Below are 21,621 nucleotides of genomic sequence, written 5' to 3'. Positions count from 1 at the left end.
CCGGAAAAAAAAGTCGAGATAAGTCGCAGCTCGCGAACATCGGAGTGTGCTGCCAAGACGCTAGTCTAGAAGCAAATCATGGACATGGGATTCAATTTCTATCTGAACCTCAAATCTTCATTCTCACAGTCCGTCATTCGGGATTGTAGTACTTCCTCCAATTATGGTTCTCCTTGAATCCTAGCACTTCCCGGATCTTCCTGTTACTCAATGGCGCTTCCCACTCACTCATCTCCCTCGTTATCGGGGTGTTCGGGCACCACTGCTCGAGGAATTGGCGCGTCGGGAACGTCGCGGTAATGGTGTCATTTGTCGCATTGAATACCTGGAATCCCAGTCCATCTTTCTGGATGCATAGATCGCAGATCTGGCCCAGGTCTCTGGCGTCAATGTACGACCAGGCATTCCTCTTTCGTAGCTTCGGATCGTTGATGTACTTGGGGAAGTCACGCTCATACTCATGAGGCTCGACGACGTTGCCAATCCGCAGAGCATAGATATCGGCGTCGAATCTTCGGGCGAACCCACGAGCTACTCGCTCACCGCACAGCTTGGAAATGGCGTAGGTGTCCATGGGATTCACATCGGCATCCTCATCTAAAGGAAACGCGCTGTAGTCCAGGTCGCCCTGTCCGAAACAGACTTCATACGTGGTTTCGCTGCTGGCAATGATGATTTTCCTCACTCCAAGCTTGCAGGCGGCTTCGATGACGTTGTAGGTGGACGTTACGTTTCCCTTGAAGCACTGGTGGATAACTCAATCGTATGAATCTACTATGAATCGGACGGGGGGAAGCCTCACCTCGTTATCCGGCACTAACATATTCCTGGCATACGCAGCAAAGTGTACGACAGCATCAGGCGGTCCTGGGACATTTGGCCCTTCGTAGCCGCCGAAGTTGAAATGCGATGTCTGAGAAAGTGACGGTACGCATTAGCAATGCCCTGAATAAGACACGTTAACACTACGTACCAGGGCGTTGAAGACTTGGCCGCTATCCGTCAGGTCCGTCTTGAGCGTAAATACGTTCGCACTAGGGTCGGGAAAATCCACCATATCCACGTTGAGCACATCATAGCCTCTTGTAATCAATTCGGGAATCGCATGTCTACCTGCTTTCCCAGAGCCGCCAGTGAAGACGATGCGTTTGGCGGAAAAAGAAGTCATATTGAATGAGGCCGTAGTGAATGGTCGTCGAACGAGAGAAGATCGAAGAAATTTGTGCATGTAGCGGTCGATCTAGTGACTTGGAACGATCAATTCACAGTTCTCCGGGTTTCAGATTTTATATCGCGGGGTGCATTCAGCAGGAGCAACTCAAATTGATTAATGCCTGCCGTAAACGGAGGTCACCCACGTCATTCTGCCCGCTTATCGATTCTGCAACTCCCTCAGCCGACCACTAATTGTTTCTCCACCTTCTGCCGCATCACCAAAGACTCTTGACCTAAGGCGCCCTAGGAACTGCCGCTTTCTCTCTATGGTCGCATATTCCTACAGATGACCACCGGTCTAATGCGGCGGTTATTTTCGTCGTCGACCCGAGCACATCTGCCGCCGCGATCTACCTCAACCCATCTCACCACGCCCCGGTTGCTGGGCCTCAAGCAATACCAGAGGACCATTACCGACGTCCGTCCGCGGCAGGCCTCAGTATCGCGATCATGGTTTACGAGCTCGACACCGTCCCTCTATCCAGGGGCAGGCAGCGACCATCCGCCCCCGGATGAGCGCAATCTCAAACTTGGGAAGAGTATGAACCACCTTCTAATTGAAGCAAACAGCTACTGACAGTGATAGCCATTCGCATACTCCAAGAACGTCTTCCGACGCTATTAGTGTCGCCGCTGCCGCAAGATATCCTTTCCCCGCGGATTAGTCTCCACCTATTTCCTTCGACGCACCCGCATCTCCCGACCGTGAGTGGAAAGCTTGCATATACAGCCGCGCTATATACCGCTCCAGTCGCATGGGGAAGGGTGCCCGTTGTGGGCAATGTAAAGCTCAAGATCTTGTCTGAGCGCATGATCAAGAATGGAGGCACATCCACGCCTGCCGATATGCGACACGAGAAGCTCATCGTCAAGTGGGAGACGTGCGGGAAATCAGAGGAGAAAGAGCATGGTCAGGTTAGCGAAGCAGTGGAAAAGATCAAGAACATTGTCGGGGGTTCAAGACGGCCTGACGAGAAGTTTTCTGGCCTGTTCATATTCGAGTTCGATGAACAGGGGAGGATCGCCCAGCACACCATTGAGCATGTTGAAGAGAATGGACAATGGGACAAGACGGCGAAGGTCATCTCCGTCACCGACTGGCTGCTGGGTCGGGCTTGGGGCAGGCGCGAAGAGGGCGCTCCAAGCCTGGCGTTCTCTAAGAGCGTGAGGGCGAAGGAGACTGGGCATCCCAAAGGACAGCGGTGAGGGCATCGCCCGCTCTTTGGATATGAGACTCATTGCTTGTTGAACAGTTCAGCGTGAGGGGGCCGGGAGACTCTGCTGTCGTTCCGCTCTTCCCCCTGTACCACGCCCACTTGCACGATGTATGTCATGGCCGTCCATTTCCCGCTCGTGGGACGATAGCCTGCGGGCCATTGGCTAGCAGCGATTTCTTGCCTTTGATTATCCTAGGCCCCCGCAGTATGCAGCTCGGGTTCTCAGACGCCACTGTACCAAAATGTGTAACTAGAGGCCACGTCCTCTTCGACCTCTGTAGGGTAGCATACGCAATACAAGCCCCATTCCTCTCCTGAAGATGCATATGTCGGCAGCGTGGGGGAGGTCATGTGCAGCGCAGGGTGGATCCTGAATGGATACAACCGGGAAAACGTATGCTGCACGCCATGCGCGGGTAAGCTGGCTGGGAGAGGCAGAGAGACCTCCAACGGCGCTGACAGGTGCGGGCGTGATGGGGCAGCCAGTGGCCAGCCAATCAGGCGAGGCCAGGTCCGCGACCCCAGTAATCCCAAGCTGGGAGCTAGCAGCGACGACGTGGATTGGCGAGGCATCATCCTCGTCGTTCCGCGCATCTCTCCCCATCGCTCCTCCAGCATCTCTATCCTCTCATCTCCGCCCCGTGCTGCGGCCGCAACAATCACTGTCGTTGAGCAGTTTGGCGCTGTCGGCGTATTGCCAGCCCCCCGACTTTCACTACCGGCTGCCAGCGCACGCCTAGCTTCCCCGCCCGATTACACGACAGCGCCAGAGCTTCAGCCTCATTGCAGCTCCTCCCTCATCGACGCGCTGCATTGTTCAACCTGCCGCAGCCATGGCGGACCTCTCATCGAGTGGAGAATTGAGTACGTCATTGCAGCCCGCGACAGCTGTCACAGCGCAGACAGAGAGCTTATTTGGACGCAGACCACCCCATCCTCAACCTCACGCCCGAAGAAAAGCGCGCCTTCCAGTACCTCTTCCAGCAGGCCGACACGGAGAAGCTCGGCGTAGTAACAGGCGAGGTCGCCGTCAAGTTCTTCGAGCGGACAAAGCTGGCGCCGGCCGTGCTGGGCGAGATATGGCAGATTGCAGATACAGAGAACCGCGGTCTCTTGACCTCGTCAGGCTTCTGCCAGGTCCTGCGCCTGATCGGACACTACCAGGCCGGAAAAGATCCATCGCCAGAGCTGGCCTTTAGGCGTATATAACCTTGCGCCTGTTATTGTGATGCCAGCTGACAGCTGTAGCCGCACCGCTCCCCAAGTTCGAGGGCTTGACCATCCCGGCTGGCCCTGCACCCGGCCCCAGCTCTTCGCAGCCGCCCGCCGCTGGTATACAACCGCAGATGAGCGGCGGCCCAATCCGGGTCCCTCCGCTGTCTCCCGCGAAAGCCGCCGAATATGCGGGTCTCTTCGAGAAGTCAGGCGCCGTCAATGGCCTTCTATCAGGTAAGCCCTCCCGGTAGGATTAGAGGGCCGTCAACTGACCTGCCACGCCAGGTGAGAACGCAAAACAGATATTCGAAAAGGCCAGGTTACCGAACGAAACTCTGGGTCGCATATGGAACCTGGCGGACACCGAACAGCGCGGAGCCCTCGGTGTGACAGAGTTCGTTATCGCTATGCATCTGCTCGCCTCGATTCGCACTGGTGCCATGGATAAATTGCCCAACACTCTGCCAGCGGGACTGTATGAAGCTGCTTCGCGAAGAGGACCTGTCCCACCGCCAGGACGACCGAACTTCGCTGCGCCTATTCCTCGACAGTTCAGTGGACAGAGGAATCAGAGTCCACTGGGGCGATCCGCTTACAGCACGCCCCCGCAGTCAAGCCAGCCGACCGGAAGCGATTGGCTGATCTCGCCGCAGGAGAAAGCCTCCTATGATAACCTCTTCAGCAAGGTCGACACAACGGGCCGTGGATACATCACCGGAGAGCAGGCAGTACATTTCTTCAGCGACTCAGGTCTGCCCGAGGATATTCTAGCTGGAATATGGGACCTAGCAGACATCAACTCAGAGGGCCAGCTATCCAAGGATGAGTTCGCAGTGGCCATGTACCTAATCCGACAACAGCGAAAGCCTGACCGGACACCGCTTCCTGCGGCGCTACCTCTAAATCTTATTCCTCCTACCATGCGCAACCAGGTTCGGCCACCACCGGTCGGTGCTCCAGAGCCAGCACCTCCCGCTCCATTGCCAAAGTCAGCAGCAGAAGATCTGTTCGGTTTAGACGCCTTCACCGCGCCCGCCCCTGCCCCTCCGCAGATCCAGCAATCGACGGGTGGTTCAGGTTCCTTCAGTAGGCCCTTCGACAATGACCCGTTTGCAAGCAAGGCCGCCTCCCCGACTTCGCCGTCGCAGCCGTTCCAGCCATCGCCGCGCAATCCGGCATCGACCTTCAAGCCTTTTATGCCTACCTCGTCTTTCGGTCAAACTCTTACCTCTCACTCTACCGGAGCGTCTGGAACATCCGCGTCACAATCTCGAGCGCCTCCGTCTGCCATGGATGATCTATTAGGCGGCGAGAGCGATCCCGAAATCAATAAGAAACTGACACAAGAATCGACTGAGCTGGCGAACATGTCGAATCAGATGACCACCCTTCGGAACCAGATGCAGGAGGTGCAGAATAAGAAGGTCACTACCGAGAGCGATCTGAACAGTGTGAGCTCGCAGAAGCGTGATCTTGAGGTTCGACTTTCGCAATTCAAGTCCCAGTACGAGCAAGAGGTCAAGGCCGTAAAGGCAATAGAAGATCGCCTAGCAGCATCGAGGACCGAGATCCGCAAGCTCCAGCAGGACATCGCTATGCTAGAAGGGACACGTCAGGACCTTCAGGCCCAACATCGCCAAGTGGCAAGCGCCCTGGAAGCCGATCAGCGCGAAAACAACAACTTGAAAGAGCGCATTCGACAAGCCAATACAGAAATCGCGCAACTGCGTCCTCAGCTTGACAAGATGAGGTCTGACGCCCGACAACAGAAGGGCATGGTGGCCATCAACAAGAAGCAACTCGCTACCAACGAGGGCGAGCGGGATAAGATTAAGAACGAGATGAACGATCTGAGCAAAGCCGCAGAAGAATTCCGTAACCCCCAAGGGCCAACTCCAAGTGTTGCTAGCCCAGCCACTTCCACCGCGAGCCACAACACCAATCCGTTCTTCCGCAAGTCACCTCAACCCACCACTGACAATACCATGTCCCCATCCGGGTTCGCTCGCGATGGGCCCCATAAAGATTTTGACAGCGTCTTTGGAACTTTCGCTTCTCCCCAATCTACCGTTCCTCCGACATCTTTCCGATCCGAGAGCCAGAACCAGATTCCAACCTTCTCTGCTCCGTCGGGCCATTCTGTTCGCTCATCCGAGGGCCCAGATGTGCCGACGCCATCAACATCCCCTCCCCTTTCTTCCTACCAAGAGAGCCCGCGGGGTGGAGAGCCCCCAGCTCCGCCGGAATCGCGCCAGTTTGCTTCCGCTTTCTTACCGCTGAGGGATAATGTGCCCCGATCAGACTCGTTTAGCTCATCGGTCAAGGTGTCCGCACCAGCAAGCAGGTATGGCGGTCCCGGCGGCCCTGGGAACGAGACACCCACGATTTCCAAGGCCTCCCCGGCCAGTACCCCAGTTCCGGAGAAGCCCGCTGTTGAACGTACCGACACGCAGCGGACAGAGACCGACAACTTCCAGCCTTCTCTCTTCGACAGGAACACAACCGCGTCTCCAGTGGCAAGTACTACCAGTGATACGAAGTCCATTCCCAAGGCCGAAGAGCGGAAGGATACCTTTCCAGGCTTTGGAGGCCCGTTGCCCAATAAGGATATCCCCGGCGCTTTCCCTAGGGATACCAGCTCCCCGCTTCAACAAATGCCCACGGGAGGGAGTAGCTTGAGCGAACAAAGCAAGGCTAACAATCGCGCGGATGCCTTCGGTCCCGTCGGCAGCGACCAGCCCCGCCAAGGCGGAAAAGTTGACTTCGATGCAGCATTCGCTGGATTCGGCACCGTGCGTCAAAATTCGGAGTCCAGCGGAGCCAACGGGTCGTCAAAACTTGCGAGCAAATTTAACAAAGAGTTTCCGCCGATCGAGGATCTCAGTCGCGACGATGACAGCGACAGCACAAGCGAGCAAGGTTTTGCTGATAACTTCACTTCGGCATCACCCCATCAGAATCGATCAAGCACTAGACAGACTCAGCGTCCACAGCCCAGCACAACAACGATTGGAGGCGATGCTTCGCATGATGATCTTTATGCACCTCCGCCCCCAACCACACGGCTCGACTCCAGCACGAGCGGTTTGCCCTCGCCTGGCGCACAGAAATCCCCTCCAACATATGATGCTACTGTCGGCCAAAATAGGAGCGGCTCAAACCAGTTCCCGCACGAATTTGGAGGGCTCCTCCCAGCCCGCACTGATCCCACTTCGCCACCTACCTCTCAGTCACCGGAGAAGTCATTCAACGCTAGCTCAGGTGGTCAAGGCGCTGCACTATTCGGCGGCTCTGCTTCCGCAAAATCAGCGACCACATCGCCGCCTCCGACTGATACGCCTTCGTCTACCGTTCCATCCGATGCGTACCATTCGGCAGTGTCCCAACCTGCCGGTGATGCCAAAAGCCAGCCGGGAAAGTCCACTTTCAATGACGACTTCGACGCCGGGTTCGATGACCTGACGGAGGCGAAGGAGGCCGATGATAAGGCGGATGATGATCTTTTCTCTTCCCAACATCGTGAGGGTTTTGACGAGTTCAACCCAGTCTTTGATTCTCCTGCTGCATCTAAATCAAACACGATGGCTTCCCAACAGACACCCACTGGCAAACCACATGGCGACGACAGTTTCGGCGACTTCGAGCACTTGACTCAGAGCTTTGGACAGCCAAAGGGACCCCAACCGGCTGCCCCATCCCAGGACTGGGACGCCATCTTCTCAAGCATGGACTCTTCACAAGACAAAACCTCGCAGCAGACGCCCGGTGATCTTGGCAAGTCTGTGTTTGATACGCTTGACAGAGAAGAGGCTGCTGCTTCTTCCGCAAAGTCCCCTACGATGCCCCAGCTCGGTCGCGCCCTCAGCGCGGGAACGGAGCACGATGATCCGATCTTGAAGAAGCTGACTGGTATGGGCTATCCACGGACGGACGCTTTGACTGCCTTGGAGAAATTTGACTACGACATCAACAAGGTGGGGAACGAGCCCTGCCACGACTCTTTCGCACCACTAACGTCCAAATAGGCGGCCGACTACCTGACATCGAACCACTAGGTGGAACTCCCTTGACGTGTTAAATTGAAACTGCACCCTAGCCGATACGGATACAAACGGCCCTTCAATGTGCGCAAACCGTTCGCAAACCAGCCAATGGAAAATGGATCAGCGTACATCCCCCGTTATTTGTACCGGCGTGCAGCATCTTGGATCAAGTTGTTGTATGAATACTACGTTTCTAAATGGACTTCCCACCCGCGAACATTGACCTGCTTTCCATACCCTTGAGCGTTGGTTCTTTGGTTTGCAGCAACAATCAGCGCGCATGCAAAGGCCCCGGTTATGATTCTTTGGACCATCCCCATACTTTGGTCTGTCTTTCGCGGCATGGCATTCGTTTGGTTTCGGTTGCTTTGGGCGGTTACTGACGACTTTCGCTCTGCACATACTTGGTAGTAATTAATGTTCTTTCTTATGTTCCAACGGGGCTTGGCACACTCACTTAATGTAGCGCCTCTACCTGGTTAAGGCTGTATTCTTACCGATTGCCTCGCAAAAGGGTAGGATGCCCTCCGAATTTGGAAGCGCACGTGGTTTGAAACTACCGCGCGCACAGCCACATGCCGCCACGATGACGCGTAGGCCATTGAGCGCGCATTCATTTCTCGGCCGGATATTCCGCGTTAGCTCATCCTTGCCCCTCCTCCGCATATAACCCATCTAGGCGACCCTCCCGCACCTTTGATCACTCGCAAGCTTCCTAAACGCCTTCAAGTCGACATACGCATCATCTCTCACTACTTGACACACACAGTAGGCTCAAACGATGGCAGACTACGCTCCCCCAACGGTACGTCAGGTACAAGCGGAAGCTCGGAAGTAGTTGCTTACGTCGCATACAGGGACCGCCTCCGCCCAAGTTGCCTGAGGGCTGGAAAGCCGTCTGGAATCGTACGCTTCGCCACAACTCCATGCGAATCGAAGCTGCGACGCTAACGCGACACAGAACAGTACAGTGAATGGTTCTTCGTCAACATCTACACCAAGAAGTCGCAATGGGACAAGCCCACCGAGCCCGTCTACCCGCCCGGCGAAGGCCCGCCAGACGGCCCGCCTCCCTCGTACGCTCCACCTCCCGGCGGTGCATCGCCGCGATCCTCGACCGACAAGAAGACGTTCGGCAGCAACAACCCATACGCGGGCAAAGCCGATATAAGCGAGGATGAGCGCCTAGCGCGGCAATTGCAGGAGGAAGAAGACGCGCGGGCGCGCGCACACGGCGGCGATAGCAGAGGCGCGGCGGACGCATACTATGGGCAAGGAGGCGCGCCGCAGCCGAACCAGTACGGCGGCTATGGGCAAGGCTCGAGTCCGTATCCGCAGGCTCAGAGCCCCTATGAGCAGCCGGCTACGCAGGAGAAGGGCAAGTCGAAAGGCGGGTTGCTGGGGAAGCTGCTGGGTAAGGCTTCTCATAGCAGCTCGAGTCACCAGCAGCACGGGTATCCGCAGCAGGGTGGGTATGGAGCCCCGCCCGGTGGATACTATGGCGGCCAGCCGCAGTATGCTGCGTACCCCCAGCAGCAGATGTATGGCAGGCCCGGGAGAACGGGCGGAGGCATGGGCGCCGGTGGTGCTGCCGCGCTAGGCCTCGGTGGTGGATTGGTAGGAGGCGCGCTGATTGGGAGCGCATTGGGCGATGCGGGAGACGGTGGTGGAGACTATGGCGGTGATGGTGGCGGCGACTTTGGAGGCGGCGATGGAGGGGGTGACTTTGGCGGCGGCGATATGGGTGGTGGTGATATGGGCGGTGGGGATTTCTAGATGGATTGACGCGCTGGGTGCTGTGTCATGGACTAATGCGTGGCTTATGACTATGAGGCCTCTGACCTGCTTTAGCTATTATATATAATTCCATGGCCTTCTTTTGAGTATTGCATGCATGTGTCTTGCAGCTGTGAAGCTTGAGCTTTGCCATCCCACCTATGACGTTATCCCAATTCCTGCAAGCCAAGACGTCAAGCTTCAGAGCTTCAAATACCGTTGCGCCACAACCACTGTTCATTCCATCCCTGAACCAAACCAACCTTCCATGCTCAGATCTGCTTCCCGTCTCCGGCATCATGGCCTCCGAGCAGCAAAAGAAGAAGAATATCGTAATAATCGGTACATGAAAAACAGAGGAAAGGAAAAAAGTCCAAAGCTAATCTATCCGCAATCAGGTGGCGGTATCATTGGTTCCACAACCGCATACTTCCTCTCGCACCATGAGAAGTTTGATAAAGAGCGGGATTCCATAACGCTGCTGGAGGCGACGCAGATTGCGGGCGGTGCGTCGGGCAAGGCGGGCGGATTGCTGGCGCTGTGGGCGTATCCGAGTTGTATTGTTCCGCTGAGCTATCGGTTGCATAGGGAGGTGAGTTAGTAGATGTAGTGGTTTCTGATAGTGTGTTTGTTTTGTGTTCTGAGGGCTATGTGGAAGGAGAATGGTAGGAAAGAGTTGGGAATGTGTGGGGAGCGAGCTCCTCCTGGGGGAAGGAAGGCTGTGGATTACATCGACAGTGCTCGAATGATACTGCAGAGAAGAGTGCGAGGCTGACACAATGCCGCCAGCTTGCGGAAAAACATGGAGGAGCGGAGCGCTGGGGCTACCGCGCCGTGCACTGCGGCCAAGTCGACATGTACGGCATACTCGCCAAATCCAAAGCGCCCTCCTCCACTGACTCCTCCTCCAACCTGGACTCCATCTCCCTGCAAAAGCGCTCCGAAAAAGCCAAGCGCCTCCTCCGCGCCGCCGGCGTCCCAAAAGAGCTCGACTGGCTCGCCGCCGAAGGCCTCCAGAGCTACGACGCCATGGGCGACCCCAGCACCACCGCGCAAGTCCACCCCTACCAGTTCACAACGAGCATGGTGCAGCTCGCGCAAGAAAAAGGCGTCTCCGTCCTCTACGGCGCCGCAACCTCCATCAACCAGGAGCAACCCGACGGCGCCGTAACCTCCGTCTCCTACACCGACAAAGAAACAGGGGAGGAAAAACAGCTCCCCGCCACCACCGTCATCCTCACCGCAGGCCCCTGGACGAAATCCATCTACCCGGCCGCACCCATCTCCGCGCTGCGCGCGCACTCCGTGACCATCCGGCCCAGTCGCCCCGTCTCCGCTTACTGCCTCTTCACATCCATCGAGCTCCCCCGCGACAAGAGTGGTCGCAAGGCGCAGACCGTAACACCCGAGATCTACGCGCGCCCCAACAACGAAGTCTACGCCTGCGGCGAGGGCGACACGCTGATCCCGCTGCCGACCAGCAGCGACTTAGTGCAGGTCGACCAGGCGCGCTGCGACGACGTCGTCGAGCAGGTATGCTCTATCTCCGAGGAGTTGCGGGACGGCGAGGTGACGGCGCGCCAGGCGTGCTATCTGCCGAATGTGAGTAGTGGGCGGGGCCCGCTGGTGGGCGAGACGGGTGTGAAGGGGTTGCTGGTGGGCGCGGGGCATACGTGTTGGGGGATTCAGAATGCGCCGGGGACGGGGAAGTGTCTGAGTGAGTTGGTGTGGGAGGGGGCGGTTAGGAGTGCGGATTTGAAGAGCTTGGATCCGAGGAGGGTTATGTGAGAGTGGGCTGGGTTGATGTGGAGGCTGACGGGAAGGAGGGTGTGTTTGGTTGGGGAGGATTGTGGTAGGATGGGTGATTGCGAGGAGTAGGAGAAGTGCACACTGATATGTATGGATAGTCAGTGCACTATTCCCTATAGTGTTGTTTCTCTTTAGTAAGAATGAAGAGGATGTGAGGGACTTCAGCCAGATCCCCAAACGAACCAATGCAGGCGACAGAATGCCCGTTCAAATGCAAGGAAAAATGACCCCCTGGGGAGTAAACCACAATGCCACACCTATGCAAAAGGCCAATGCACTCCAAGCCAATGTTATCAAAGAATGCCAAAGCATCGAAAAAGCCCCCAAACCCCAATAAGCAAAATGATGTCCTAAAGCCCCTCCGGAACCAATCCATCCAACCACCATCAGCCCTTTTACTCCCCCTCCTCCTCAGCGCCCCTATCCCCCGCAACCCAATCATCGACCTGCCACCACTCTCCACTCAACTTTCCCCACCCCGTAGTCAGCATCCTTCCGTTTGGACGCGGCTTCACCGTCATTTGTACTCCACTACCATGCCTCCCGCGAAACACCTTGGTGTCGATCTCGCCACCGTAAGTGTTCTGCAAGATGCGCACGATGGGGCTGCCATCGTCGCTCCACACCGTGGGGTAAGAGGCCGGGCCAGGGTACAGGATGCGCGTTGTGAGTTTGACCGGGGCCGAAGAGAAAGGCGGGAAGAGCGTGCGGGCCAGCGACGCGATGGCGGTAGTGGCAGCTGTGAGGCTTGCGATGGGTTGGTGAAGCAGGGTGGGAGTCTTGTTAGACCGCTGGCGAAGGGGCGGGTCGAGGCGTAATCGGAGGCGCCGACCGCTCGCGTCTTCTCCTCGCATGGGCGCTGGATCTTCGAGCCGGGGCCGTTCGGAGACATATCGCGAGCTGGAAACTTCCATGCCGACTGTGCCGAATGAATGCTGCAGCTCAGGGTCCACATTCTCTTTCGCCTGGGGACTAGCGTAGCATCCCGAGATATCCACTCTGCTCGCCTGCTTGAGCAGCTCGGGATAGCACTCTTTCAGCACTATTAAGCCGTACGGGTACGTGACATATAGCGTCAATCCTTCCTCTTCCTCATCTCGCCTCATTCTTCTCTGCATGCAATCCATTAACTCATGGCGAGTGAGCTGGCACGTCCGCAGCAATGCCATTGTAGCCGGCCAGAGCACTTCGCCGCCCTGCTTTGTATGCGCTAAGCCATTGTCCAGCGCGATCTCTGGCGGATTCGTGATGCTGAGGAGGGTGTGATCGTATCCGCAGCGCACCAGCGGCACGAGTTCGAGCGGCAGGCCTGCTATTTCCTTCGCTCGTGCGGTGTCGCGGATGCGGTGGCCGAAGACGGTGAGGGGCGCCGCGCTGATAGTAAATGCACTTGAGTCTGCGAGAATGTGCTGGTAGATCTGCAGTCGTAATTCTGTCGGGATAGCGAGCAGCCAGCTTTTCTGGGTTGGAGTCTTTCTGTGCATCGCATGTAGGTATGTTGGTTGTAGTTGTTGCGAGCCAAAAGTTGTGAGGTTGGTTGGTATGTTGTAAGAGTTGGGAACGAGGTGAAGGCTTAGTTGGGAGACGGGAGGGGTGAGGAGTGACGCGTGGGTGAAATGTTTTTGTTGTGGTGGTGAAAAGACGGGAAGATCGAGTCGAGTCCGCGAGCCCCGCTTGCCTATTGTGTCACAATACGAGTCAGGCGCGGATAGTCCACTGCAGGTACCCTTTCTCTCATGTGTACATGCAGCCGAGGAGTGAATAGTCGGACAGTCACCAAAGATTGCGGGGAGAAGGCACAGGACATGCTGGTAAACTGTAGTGGAGTGACCTCGTCATCACCGGAGACCGAGAGATGAGGGGTCCAACGTCAGTTCCGACTCGGAACAGCATCGGATCCCCATGTGTTCTCCACTTACACCGCATATGGACCTACGGCCTGCAAGCATGACATGTCTTATTCGAAATAAAGTAGCTGAGTCCAAATCCATATACGGCTGAAAAGCCACTTTCTGCTCCATTCCTCTGAATCCTCTCACTATCCCTTTGGCCCTAAGATCAGAGCTGCAGCTTTACCTTTTCAGACATCGCAAGCGGAGACGACAACATGGCGGCACCAGCCATTGCAGACTGGCAGACTCTCGCCGCCTCGAAAAGAGCAGCCAATGCGAACAAGATTCCCGCAGAATGGCGCCTCCCATCTTCCCTAACCGCCCAGTTCACCGAAACCTCGACGCTCAACGTCCTCGACGTGCCTCGAACCTGCGGCCTGCTCACCGAAAAGGAGCTCGAATTGACCGAGAACTACCACGCTACGGAACTCGCCCATCTTATGAGTAGCGGCAAAGCCACGAGCGTGGATGTAGTAACCGCGTTCTGTAAGCGGGCGGCTATAGCGCAGCAGTGCGTAAACTGCTTGACGGAGACCATGTTCGACGAGGCGATCGCGAGAGCGAGGGAGTGCGACGAATACCTTGCGCGGGAAGGGAAATCCATGGGTCCACTCCACGGTGTCCCGATTTCTCTCAAAGTGCGTGCCCTCCACCATGCCTCTCAAAGCAAGAGATAATTGAAAAGTCTCCGAGAAGCTCTACTAACGAAATATAATAGGATTCGTTCAACGTCAAAGGCACCCAATCCACCATCGGCTACGTCTCCTGGATCTCCCACCCGCCGGCGAGCTCAAACTCCAACCTCGTCGACCTTCTCTTCGCTGCCGGCGCAGTCTTCTACTGCAAAACGAATCTCCCGCAAACCATGATGACAGCTGATAGCCACAACAACGTCTTCGGCCGCACGCTCAACCCCAACAATCTCTCGCTCACATCCGGCGGCAGCACCGGCGGCGAAGGCTCTTTAATAGCCATGCGGGGAAGCATCCTGGGACTAGCCACTGATGTCGCGGGTAGTAATAGGATACCTGCGCTTTGCAATGGCGTCAAGAGCTTTAAGCCGAGCGCGGGGAGAGTGCCGTTCGGAGGCGGCGCGCCGCCGGGGAGACTGGGCAGTCCGAGTAGCATTGTGCCGGTTATCGGACCTATGGGGTGGAGCGTGAGAGATCTAGAGTTGGTGATGCAGACCATATGCGACAGCGACGCGTGGAGATTCGATGAGAACGTGCTGAACATTCCGTGGCGGCGCATCCAGCCCACCACTCGTCCACTGCGATTTGGACTCATACGCGGGCATCCAAAGCGCCCGCTGCATCCACCGATTGCGAGGGCCCTGCATTCCGCTGCTACGAAGCTAAAAGAGAAAGGTCATCAAGTCGTGCTGTTGGATGACAAGATCCCCGATCTCTGGGAGAGTGCAATTCTGGCTTGGAAGTTCTTCCTGCTGGATCCGAAGAAGACGCCGGTGCAGCATATCACGGCGAGCGGCGAGCCATGGGTGCCGTCGATTGCGACCTGTCGGTTTGAAGAGTTGAATGGGTGGGAGCCAAGCTTGGATGAGCTGTGGGATATGAATCTCGAGAGAGCGAAGATTGTGAAGAGATATCATGATCTGATTGTCGAGAATGAGCTGGATGCTGTGCTCATGACGGGGTATAACGCGTGCGCGCCGCCGCATGATACTTACGGTGTGACCATATATACTGTGCTGCAGAACCTGCTGAATGTAAGTCAACAGGAGCTAGTGAAGGAAATAGAAGTCACTAACGCCTTGTAGTACCCTTCCGGTATCCTACCCTATCTGAAGGCCAATAAGGAGTTGGATGAGCCCTTCTTCAAGGCTGAGGCGGTTTATGAACCCCCTTGTACGCCACCCTTCCTTAGCTATGTCTTGACACAAACTGACCACCTTCAGATAACCCCGAGACGTTCGAAGGTATGCCAGCGCACGTTCAGGTCATGGGAAAGCCCATGAAGGACGAGGAGTTGATGGACATACTCAAGCTCATGGAAGGCATATTAGAGGAGTAGGCGGAAGGACACTAAGAAAAAGATCAATGAATGATGCATGGAGGTCCTAATTCGTTTTCTACCTATTGTGATCGAACCAGAACACTCCATGAAATGTAAAGTCAGGGTATCTAAGTGGTTTCCCCCTGACAAGCGCTTAACCTCTCCGTCTCTCAGGCCTGTCATAAGGCGACCTGCTCCTGCGCTTTCGGTAGCGTTCCCTTGATCGCGAGCGGGATCGCTCGTCATCCGAAATTGGCTCCCTACGCCGTTCGTGACGATCTTCTCGTCGCCTATGCTCGCGGCTTCTGGAGCGGTGCCTACGCCTCTCTCCACTCCTATCCCTTTCCTTATCTCTTCGCCTCTGCGATCTTGACCGGTCTCGTCGCCTGTCGCGGTCTCGTGAACGGCTCCGAGACCGTCGCCGCCTCTTCCTCTCGCGGTCATCATCGCCCCGGTCCCTTCTTGAGCGCTCCTTCCCCTCGCGGTCGCCATCCCCACGGTCCCTTCTCGAGCGCTCCTTCCTCTCCTTCCTCTTCCCTCGCTCACCATCTTGAGCTTTCTCATCCATAGCCTTCTTGCCCAACGGCGTCAAATTCGCATTCCCCGCCGAGCGATCCGGTACCGGAAGCCCCATAGCCTTCAGCATAGCATCTTCCTCCGCTTCCTTTAGCCTGCGCTTCTCTTCGGCGAGTTTCTCGGCTTCGGTCTGTTCGTCGCCCTCCTTATCGCCCTTGGCGTACCAGTTGAGATCGCGGCCCTGTTGCCAACGGCCCACGGGCGCCATGAGTGAGTGGCCGAGGTAGTTTTCGCGCTGCGCATCTTGCTTAACGTCTTCCCACTTGAACTCGGCGCGGCCGCCGCTGGGATAGAAATTAGCTGTATTCGGAGAAAGACACGAGGTTTGAGGACTTACCGACTGCCTTCTTTGCGCACAGTCTGCACGAGATCCATGGTTGCGGTGCGAGGGAGTGTGGTGTTGGTGACGAAGTGCGGAGTGAGCGCGGAGGTCTTCAACATCGCCTTGGAGCTTGGGCCACCTTGCCAGCCCCGCGTGAAAGCATCTTCATAGCTGCCTTCAATTTACTTCACAACTTCAAAGCTCTACATAATCTCCTACCTTCCATCTGCCCACCTCCGAGCCCGCAACCATGCCCCCGCAACTCCAGCCCCTCGACGAGTCCGAATACGACGAACCCGCCGCTCTGCGTGGCCTCCCGGGCGGCACCCTCAACTCCGAGTCCATCCTGTGGTACTTCATGGGCAGCCCCTTCTTCGACGCGTCCTCCAACAACGTCGCGCTCTTCAACCACCTGCGGCAACTGGGTCCCGCCGGCCAACCCACGCTAGACAGCCGCCACGCGTTCGAGGAGGCGCTCCTCAGCAAGTACAACCACGGGTCATATTTCGTCGTAGCATCGGAGCCGAAGAGAGAGGGCGAGCCATGGGTGATCCAGCGGCAGAGGAAGGACCAAGGAAGCGCGGAGATTGTGGTGGAGGGCACGTGGTATACGCAGGGGACCAAGATTCTCATGGCGCCGAGCTTGCTGGATGTGCTGCAGCTGCGGTTGTTGAGCGTGAGCACGCAGCTGCAGGACTTCTTCGAGCTGTCGAAGAATCTCTCGCACTTTTCGCCGGCGATGGGGCACACGTACTTGCCGCCGTCCTACGAGCCGCCGAAAGCTGCAACTGCGAGTCGCGCCGGAAGCCGCATTGGCAGCCCAGCGCTCGCCGCCATCGATGCCCCTGCGGCGGCCTCCCAAACGCAGTCGCAACCGCAAACCCTTGACGCGGAAACCAACCCCACCGAGTTCTCAGACCCCTTCTTCTTCCAATCGCTCGCCCTCACCAACGCCTTCGGCAACGAGTACATGGACGAGAACCCTCTGCAAGGCGAGCCCGGATCCTTCGTCTTCGCCAACACGCTCGCGCACGTCGATGCTCGAAACAAAGCACAGCAACAGCAACAGCAACAACAACAGCAGCAGGCAGCTCAAGCAGCAAGCGGTGCGTCTACCACTACTCCCGCAGCAGGAAACATCAAGGCTGAGACTCAAAGCGTGAATTCGATAGCCGCGACGCCCAAGGCCGCGGCCGCGCCTGCGCCTGCCCCGGCAGCTCCGGAAGCGCAGAGCAGGAAAGCCAGCACAGCGAGCCTGCCAAAGCCGGGCAAGGAGAAGAGGCGCAAGTCCAAAGGCCTGACTAGCCCGACGACGCCAGCAGCCCCGTGAAAAAGCGGACTTGAGTACCTGTCTATCTAGAGGCGCAACAGCACCGGGGACGGAGCCCACGGATTCCTTTGTTCATGATACCCAGAGATTGCATACATGACTCCTACCTATCACAGTGCCGCCACCATGGGATGGGAGTGGCGTCATTCAGGTACCCTTTCCGGTAGCTGAGGCCCACATCCACGTATGCCCACGAGGCTTGGACCCGCCCGAGCTACCGTTTTATTGAACGTGGCAGCCGAGCTGAGAAATGGGGCTGGATTTAGCGAAAGCCTGCTTGCTTGCTCATGTGCCAGGTGCAGGTGATACTGATACGAAAGTGGGAGAATCATAATTCAGGGCTTTAGGCCAATTAAAGGATTAACTTGTCAACTGATTATGATTATGTGGTTGCCTTGGTGACAAACATCCGTGATGTGCCGGAGAGGGGAAGGGGCGACGGACCACCACCACGACGGTCGTTGCGGAAGCCGCAGAGGACACCTATCTACTTTATACCACATGACATCATCACAGATCACATCGCAAATCGCAGTGCACCATCATTCTGAGTGGGTAAATCCCGGAGCCCCGGTCGTCCTCAACACTTGAAAGACGGCCGAAGACTCCCGACGGATACGAGTCTTGACTAACTAATCATCCCTAAGAACAGAAGCTTAAAGTAAAAAAAAGGAAACCCATCTTCCGTACAGTTTCGCATAATGCTAGTTTGTCCCAACCCCATGCGTCCGAGTTTCCCAATATGCAACCCAAGAGGCAAGTAACAAAGGAGATACCAAAGGTAGAGTACAGGAGAAGATGGTATATGCTGAGGTGGGGTATCGAGAGAGGAGAGAGGAGAGGAGAAGGTAAGGTAAGGAAATGGTATCTCTAGCGCTACAAATTGACGGGGAAAAGGGACGCTCATCCTAGGGTTCGTTTTGCTCTGAAGGTTAAAATCATTTTTCTGCGTTCCAAGGTAAAGAAAGTAAAAGGGATGAAAAGTGTCAAGACTACAAGTGGAAGGTGGAATCGTTCCAACCCCCAACCCACTCTAGGTCTCCGATGTCGTCCTGAGACGGCACCGGGTGCTGCCGCCAATCCTTGCTCAAACTCCATTGATAATCCTTCTTTTGATGTTGTGGTTGCGGTTGCTCCAAAACCCCATTCTCATGGTGACTTGGGCCCCAGTGGATCGGACGTCGCCAGCTTCCGGTTCGGCTTCGCTTCCGGGCGGAGTTCGGAGTGCCTGGCGATTGCTTGGGTGCTTTAACGGTCTTGGATGTTGTGTGTTGAGGCTGCTGCTTCTGTTGCTGCTGGCCGCGCCTGCGGTCACCAAGTGCAGCCCACTTGTCCATAATGCTGCGCTTGGAGGGAGGGGAGTAGCGGCCGGCCGCGGCAACGTGTTCCTCGAAGACAAATCCAGTGTGTTCGCTCACATGGTCGGGTCCGCGGCGGTTCTGCTTTGGAGATCGGCTCCTGCTGTTGTTCACGATAGCAGGGTTCTTCAACTCAGAAAGCCCACCGCGAGGAGTAGAAACACCGGATCCGCTCTCGGATTGGACAGCTGGCATCTGCTTCTTGAAGCTGTCGAAGGGGAGATAGTTGTTCTCAATCTCAGCAATGGCATGCTCTTCCTCTTCCTCGTCCCATAGATCACTCCAGCTCTTGGAGATGACATCGCGTTTCTTGCCAAACACAGCTGCCATGCTATTGAATGGCCTGGCAGCATTGGCCGGAAGCGAGCCCGAAATGGGAACCGGCCTTGACCGGGCAATCTTGATCGGTTCCGGTCCGCTGGCGTCGCTTGACTTGAACGACAGGCCCAGCCCAGAGTCAACGAACGAAACCGTAGAGGCATTGTCTGGCTTGACATCGTACCATGCGCGGTCGGAACGTTCGGAGCCAGGGAAGAGGTCCTCTGAATAGATCTCAGTATCCGGGATAGCCGAGAGCTGGCGGATTGGTTGAGGTGGGGACATAGCCAGAGCCTTAGCCCAAGGGAACGAGCCACCCTTGTCCAGCTGAGGCGTGGAAATGGAGGGTGTGCGCAGAGGCTCACGGTTGGCGCTAGCAACGACTGTGTCACGCTCCTCTGTGCAGAACTCGTCGAGGCTTTCATCATCGGTGGTGAAGCTGATGACACGAGCGAGAGCCTCCTTGACGAGCGACAGATCACGCTTCTCGGGATCGATGGCCAAACAGTGCCTGAGGACTTCGAAGGTGTCCTGAGACAGGTTAGGGAAGACATCGAAGAGGGTTTGACGGTCGAGAGCGAAGTCAGCATAGAGAGGATCCGAGGTTGATGGAACGGCAAACGGATTGCGAGAGAACAGTACGTTCAACAGGCAGATGCCAATTGCCCAGATGTCTGCTTTGGCCGTGGAGTAACCGGCGCTGGTGGGATCGTATTGCTCGGGAGCCATGTAGCGGTCGCTGCCTACAGCAATCTCCCAGGACCAAGAATCTGTGGTGGCGAGGCCAAAGTCACCAAGCTTCATCGCACCATCTTGGGTAAGGAAGATGTTCTCTGGCTTGATGTCGCGGTGGTAGATGCCCTTGGAGTGAATGAACTCGACCGCACCGACCAGTTGAAGCATGAAGTCGCGCACGTGCTCGGTCTCTCCCGGACCCTTACCGAGGCGGATGGCTTCGTAGAGGTCGCCATTCGTGCAGAACTCGAGGACCAGGTAGACGTGGTTCTGGGTCTCGAAGGACTGAATCAGGTTGACAACGTTCGGGTGCGAGGAGCCGATACGGAGATGGATGCCGAGTTCCTCAGAGCGCTCGTCGACAGCAAAGGCGGAGGGCCAGGAAAGAGTGGCGCCAGTTTTGGTGATGACTTTGATAGCAACGTGTTCGCCAGTTACAAGGTCCTTGGCCTGGAAGACCATTCCAAAGGAGCCATGGTTGAGTGGAGAGATGGTTTCATATCGTCCATTGAGCACAGCACCTTCGTGAAGCTGATTTCGCATGCACTCCATAAGGGTGGCTGGTGGACGGGTAATAGACAGCTGGCCAAAGGGAATCCGAAGGTACACCCGGTGGCAGAGAGCTGAGTCGAAGGTGAAGGCCGATAAGCGAGAAGAGGTGGATACGCCGATATATGAGGTTCGAAGTCGTAATCAAACAAGGGTCGACGGCAGTCAACCCACGAAGCGATGAATGTATTGCACTTTTGAGGTGTCGGCAGAGCTTCGAAGAAGATAGTAATAAATGGCTATGATAGACGTCCGATCCGGGATGGGGTAAAAAGCAGATAGAAGAGATATCGTCGTCAAGTAAACAGGCTGCAGGTTGCAGCAGGCCGCGCCAGGAAAACCGCAAACAAGGGAAAAGCCGTCGGTGATATGCACAGGGGTCCGTCGACTGGAAAGACAAGGAAAAGCTCAAGAGAGTGTGGTGCTCATTTGGTGTATTAATTTGTTGTATGGATAACCCGAGTCAACGAGCGGTCGGAAAGGGAAGCTGCGTGGTGTGGAGGTGCTAGCCGTCCGGGAAGCAAGAACGAGAGGAGGATCGCTGCGTGAGAGAAGGTCGTAACACGTGGAGGGGCGTAGGGCTGTAGACAGGGTGGGCTGTCTACGGAGGACTCGTCGGCGGGCGTGAGTCAGCGGCACGGGCTCGCAGGTAGCTAGCAAGGTACTCGGAGGTGCGAGGGTGCGGAGGTTGGCGGCTTTCGCTGGGAGAGTCTGATGGATCTGAGCATCAAATGTCTGTCCAAGAAGCTGGGGTGCGGCGCGGGTCGTCGGGCGGGCTGATGTGAGGGCGGAGAGCGAGGACGGGCAGGTGCAGGAGCAGGTGCAGGTGGCCGAGGGTCGCCAGCAGAGCTCTCTTTATCACATCAATGACCAGCGCGGGCGTGTAGATGGTCGACTAGATGGTTGACGTGGAGCGGGGCGGGCAGTGTGTCGATGGGTGAAGCCTGGGGCGGAGGGCGGGATGTTGTGGTCGGGTCGTCTAAGCAGTGCAGCGGCGTGGGCGTGGGAGCGGCAACAACGAGCGGCGGAATGCGAGGGGATATTAGGGCGAGAGAAAGCACAGGAGGAAGGAATGAGGACGGGCGTTGCTGCTGCGACGGCGAAGAACGACGAGAGGCACGAGGGGGTCAGGCTTCAGGACATGGCAAGGTGAGGTGTGGTGCAGGCGATGCGTGAGCCGGAGCGGGCAGGCAGTCTTATTGAAACGGGAGCTGCTGGGGAAGGGGCGGTGACAGACTTGGACAAAGAGCGCT

General features: G+C 56.6%; 10 protein-coding genes across 10 annotated transcripts; 6 read left to right on the top strand and 4 right to left on the bottom strand.

Moving 5' to 3' along the window:
• Window positions 1-46: 46 nt before the first annotated feature.
• On the bottom strand, window positions 47-1,289 carry BU26DRAFT_517413 (UDP-glucose 4-epimerase). Its single transcript, XM_033828572.1, has 3 exons — window positions 974-1,289; window positions 803-913; window positions 47-745 (listed from the first exon to the last, which is right to left on the bottom strand). The coding sequence occupies exons 1-3, from the start codon at window positions 1,166-1,168 to the stop codon at window positions 134-136; spliced, it is 918 nt and encodes a 305-aa protein (XP_033685586.1). The 5' UTR covers window positions 1,169-1,289; the 3' UTR covers window positions 47-133.
• A 212-nt stretch (window positions 1,290-1,501) lies between these two features.
• BU26DRAFT_405001 (uncharacterized protein) lies at window positions 1,502-2,373 on the top strand (the record flags this gene model as incomplete). Its single annotated transcript, XM_033822848.1, has 2 exons — window positions 1,502-1,754; window positions 1,802-2,373. Coding segments are annotated over 2 exons (825 nt in total), but the record flags the coding sequence as incomplete, so codon positions are not given.
• A 785-nt stretch (window positions 2,374-3,158) lies between these two features.
• BU26DRAFT_266266 (uncharacterized protein) lies at window positions 3,159-7,780 on the top strand. Its single transcript, XM_033821317.1, has 4 exons — window positions 3,159-3,296; window positions 3,358-3,633; window positions 3,681-3,881; window positions 3,933-7,780. The coding sequence occupies exons 1-4, from the start codon at window positions 3,266-3,268 to the stop codon at window positions 7,670-7,672; spliced, it is 4,248 nt and encodes a 1,415-aa protein (XP_033685584.1). The 5' UTR covers window positions 3,159-3,265; the 3' UTR covers window positions 7,673-7,780.
• Window positions 7,781-8,471: 691 nt separating this feature from the next.
• BU26DRAFT_562552 (uncharacterized protein) lies at window positions 8,472-9,466 on the top strand (the record flags this gene model as incomplete). Its single annotated transcript, XM_033833045.1, has 3 exons — window positions 8,472-8,495; window positions 8,548-8,596; window positions 8,652-9,466. The coding sequence occupies 3 exons, from the start codon at window positions 8,472-8,474 to the stop codon at window positions 9,464-9,466; spliced, it is 888 nt and encodes a 295-aa protein (XP_033685583.1).
• Window positions 9,467-9,696: 230 nt separating this feature from the next.
• Window positions 9,697-11,449, top strand: BU26DRAFT_517410 (FAD dependent oxidoreductase). Its single transcript, XM_033828571.1, has 3 exons — window positions 9,697-9,808; window positions 9,865-10,058; window positions 10,256-11,449. The coding sequence occupies exons 1-3, from the start codon at window positions 9,766-9,768 to the stop codon at window positions 11,252-11,254; spliced, it is 1,236 nt and encodes a 411-aa protein (XP_033685582.1). The 5' UTR covers window positions 9,697-9,765; the 3' UTR covers window positions 11,255-11,449.
• BU26DRAFT_603152 (uncharacterized protein) lies at window positions 11,370-13,056 on the bottom strand. The gene has a single exon (XM_033835402.1). It carries the CDS (start codon window positions 12,757-12,759, stop codon window positions 11,671-11,673), a length of 1,089 nt encoding a protein of 362 aa, XP_033685581.1. The 5' UTR covers window positions 12,760-13,056; the 3' UTR covers window positions 11,370-11,670.
• Window positions 13,057-13,176: 120 nt separating this feature from the next.
• BU26DRAFT_453402 (amidase) lies at window positions 13,177-15,306 on the top strand. The gene is made up of 4 exons (XM_033824831.1): window positions 13,177-13,805; window positions 13,886-14,893; window positions 14,945-15,032; window positions 15,083-15,306. The coding sequence occupies exons 1-4, from the start codon at window positions 13,383-13,385 to the stop codon at window positions 15,196-15,198; spliced, it is 1,635 nt and encodes a 544-aa protein (XP_033685580.1). The 5' UTR covers window positions 13,177-13,382; the 3' UTR covers window positions 15,199-15,306.
• Window positions 15,307-15,334: 28 nt separating this feature from the next.
• Window positions 15,335-16,131, bottom strand: BU26DRAFT_549318 (uncharacterized protein; the record flags this gene model as incomplete). Its single annotated transcript, XM_033831989.1, has 2 exons — window positions 15,335-16,040; window positions 16,094-16,131. 2 exons carry the CDS (start codon window positions 16,129-16,131, stop codon window positions 15,335-15,337), a joined length of 744 nt encoding a protein of 247 aa, XP_033685579.1.
• A 135-nt stretch (window positions 16,132-16,266) lies between these two features.
• BU26DRAFT_517408 (uncharacterized protein) lies at window positions 16,267-17,776 on the top strand. Its single transcript, XM_033828570.1, has one exon. The coding sequence runs from the start codon at window positions 16,329-16,331 to the stop codon at window positions 17,406-17,408; it is 1,080 nt and encodes a 359-aa protein (XP_033685578.1). The 5' UTR covers window positions 16,267-16,328; the 3' UTR covers window positions 17,409-17,776.
• A 294-nt stretch (window positions 17,777-18,070) lies between these two features.
• BU26DRAFT_266225 (kinase-like protein) lies at window positions 18,071-20,836 on the bottom strand. Its single transcript, XM_033821316.1, has one exon. The coding sequence runs from the start codon at window positions 20,369-20,371 to the stop codon at window positions 18,401-18,403; it is 1,971 nt and encodes a 656-aa protein (XP_033685577.1). The 5' UTR covers window positions 20,372-20,836; the 3' UTR covers window positions 18,071-18,400.
• Window positions 20,837-21,621: the final 785 nt, after the last annotated feature.

Source organism: Trematosphaeria pertusa (assembly GCF_010094035.1).
Source record: "Trematosphaeria pertusa strain CBS 122368 unplaced genomic scaffold BU26scaffold_5, whole genome shotgun sequence".
NCBI classification, from domain to species: domain Eukaryota; kingdom Fungi; phylum Ascomycota; class Dothideomycetes; order Pleosporales; family Trematosphaeriaceae; genus Trematosphaeria; species Trematosphaeria pertusa.
This window is presented reverse-complemented; position numbering and strand designations above follow the sequence as displayed.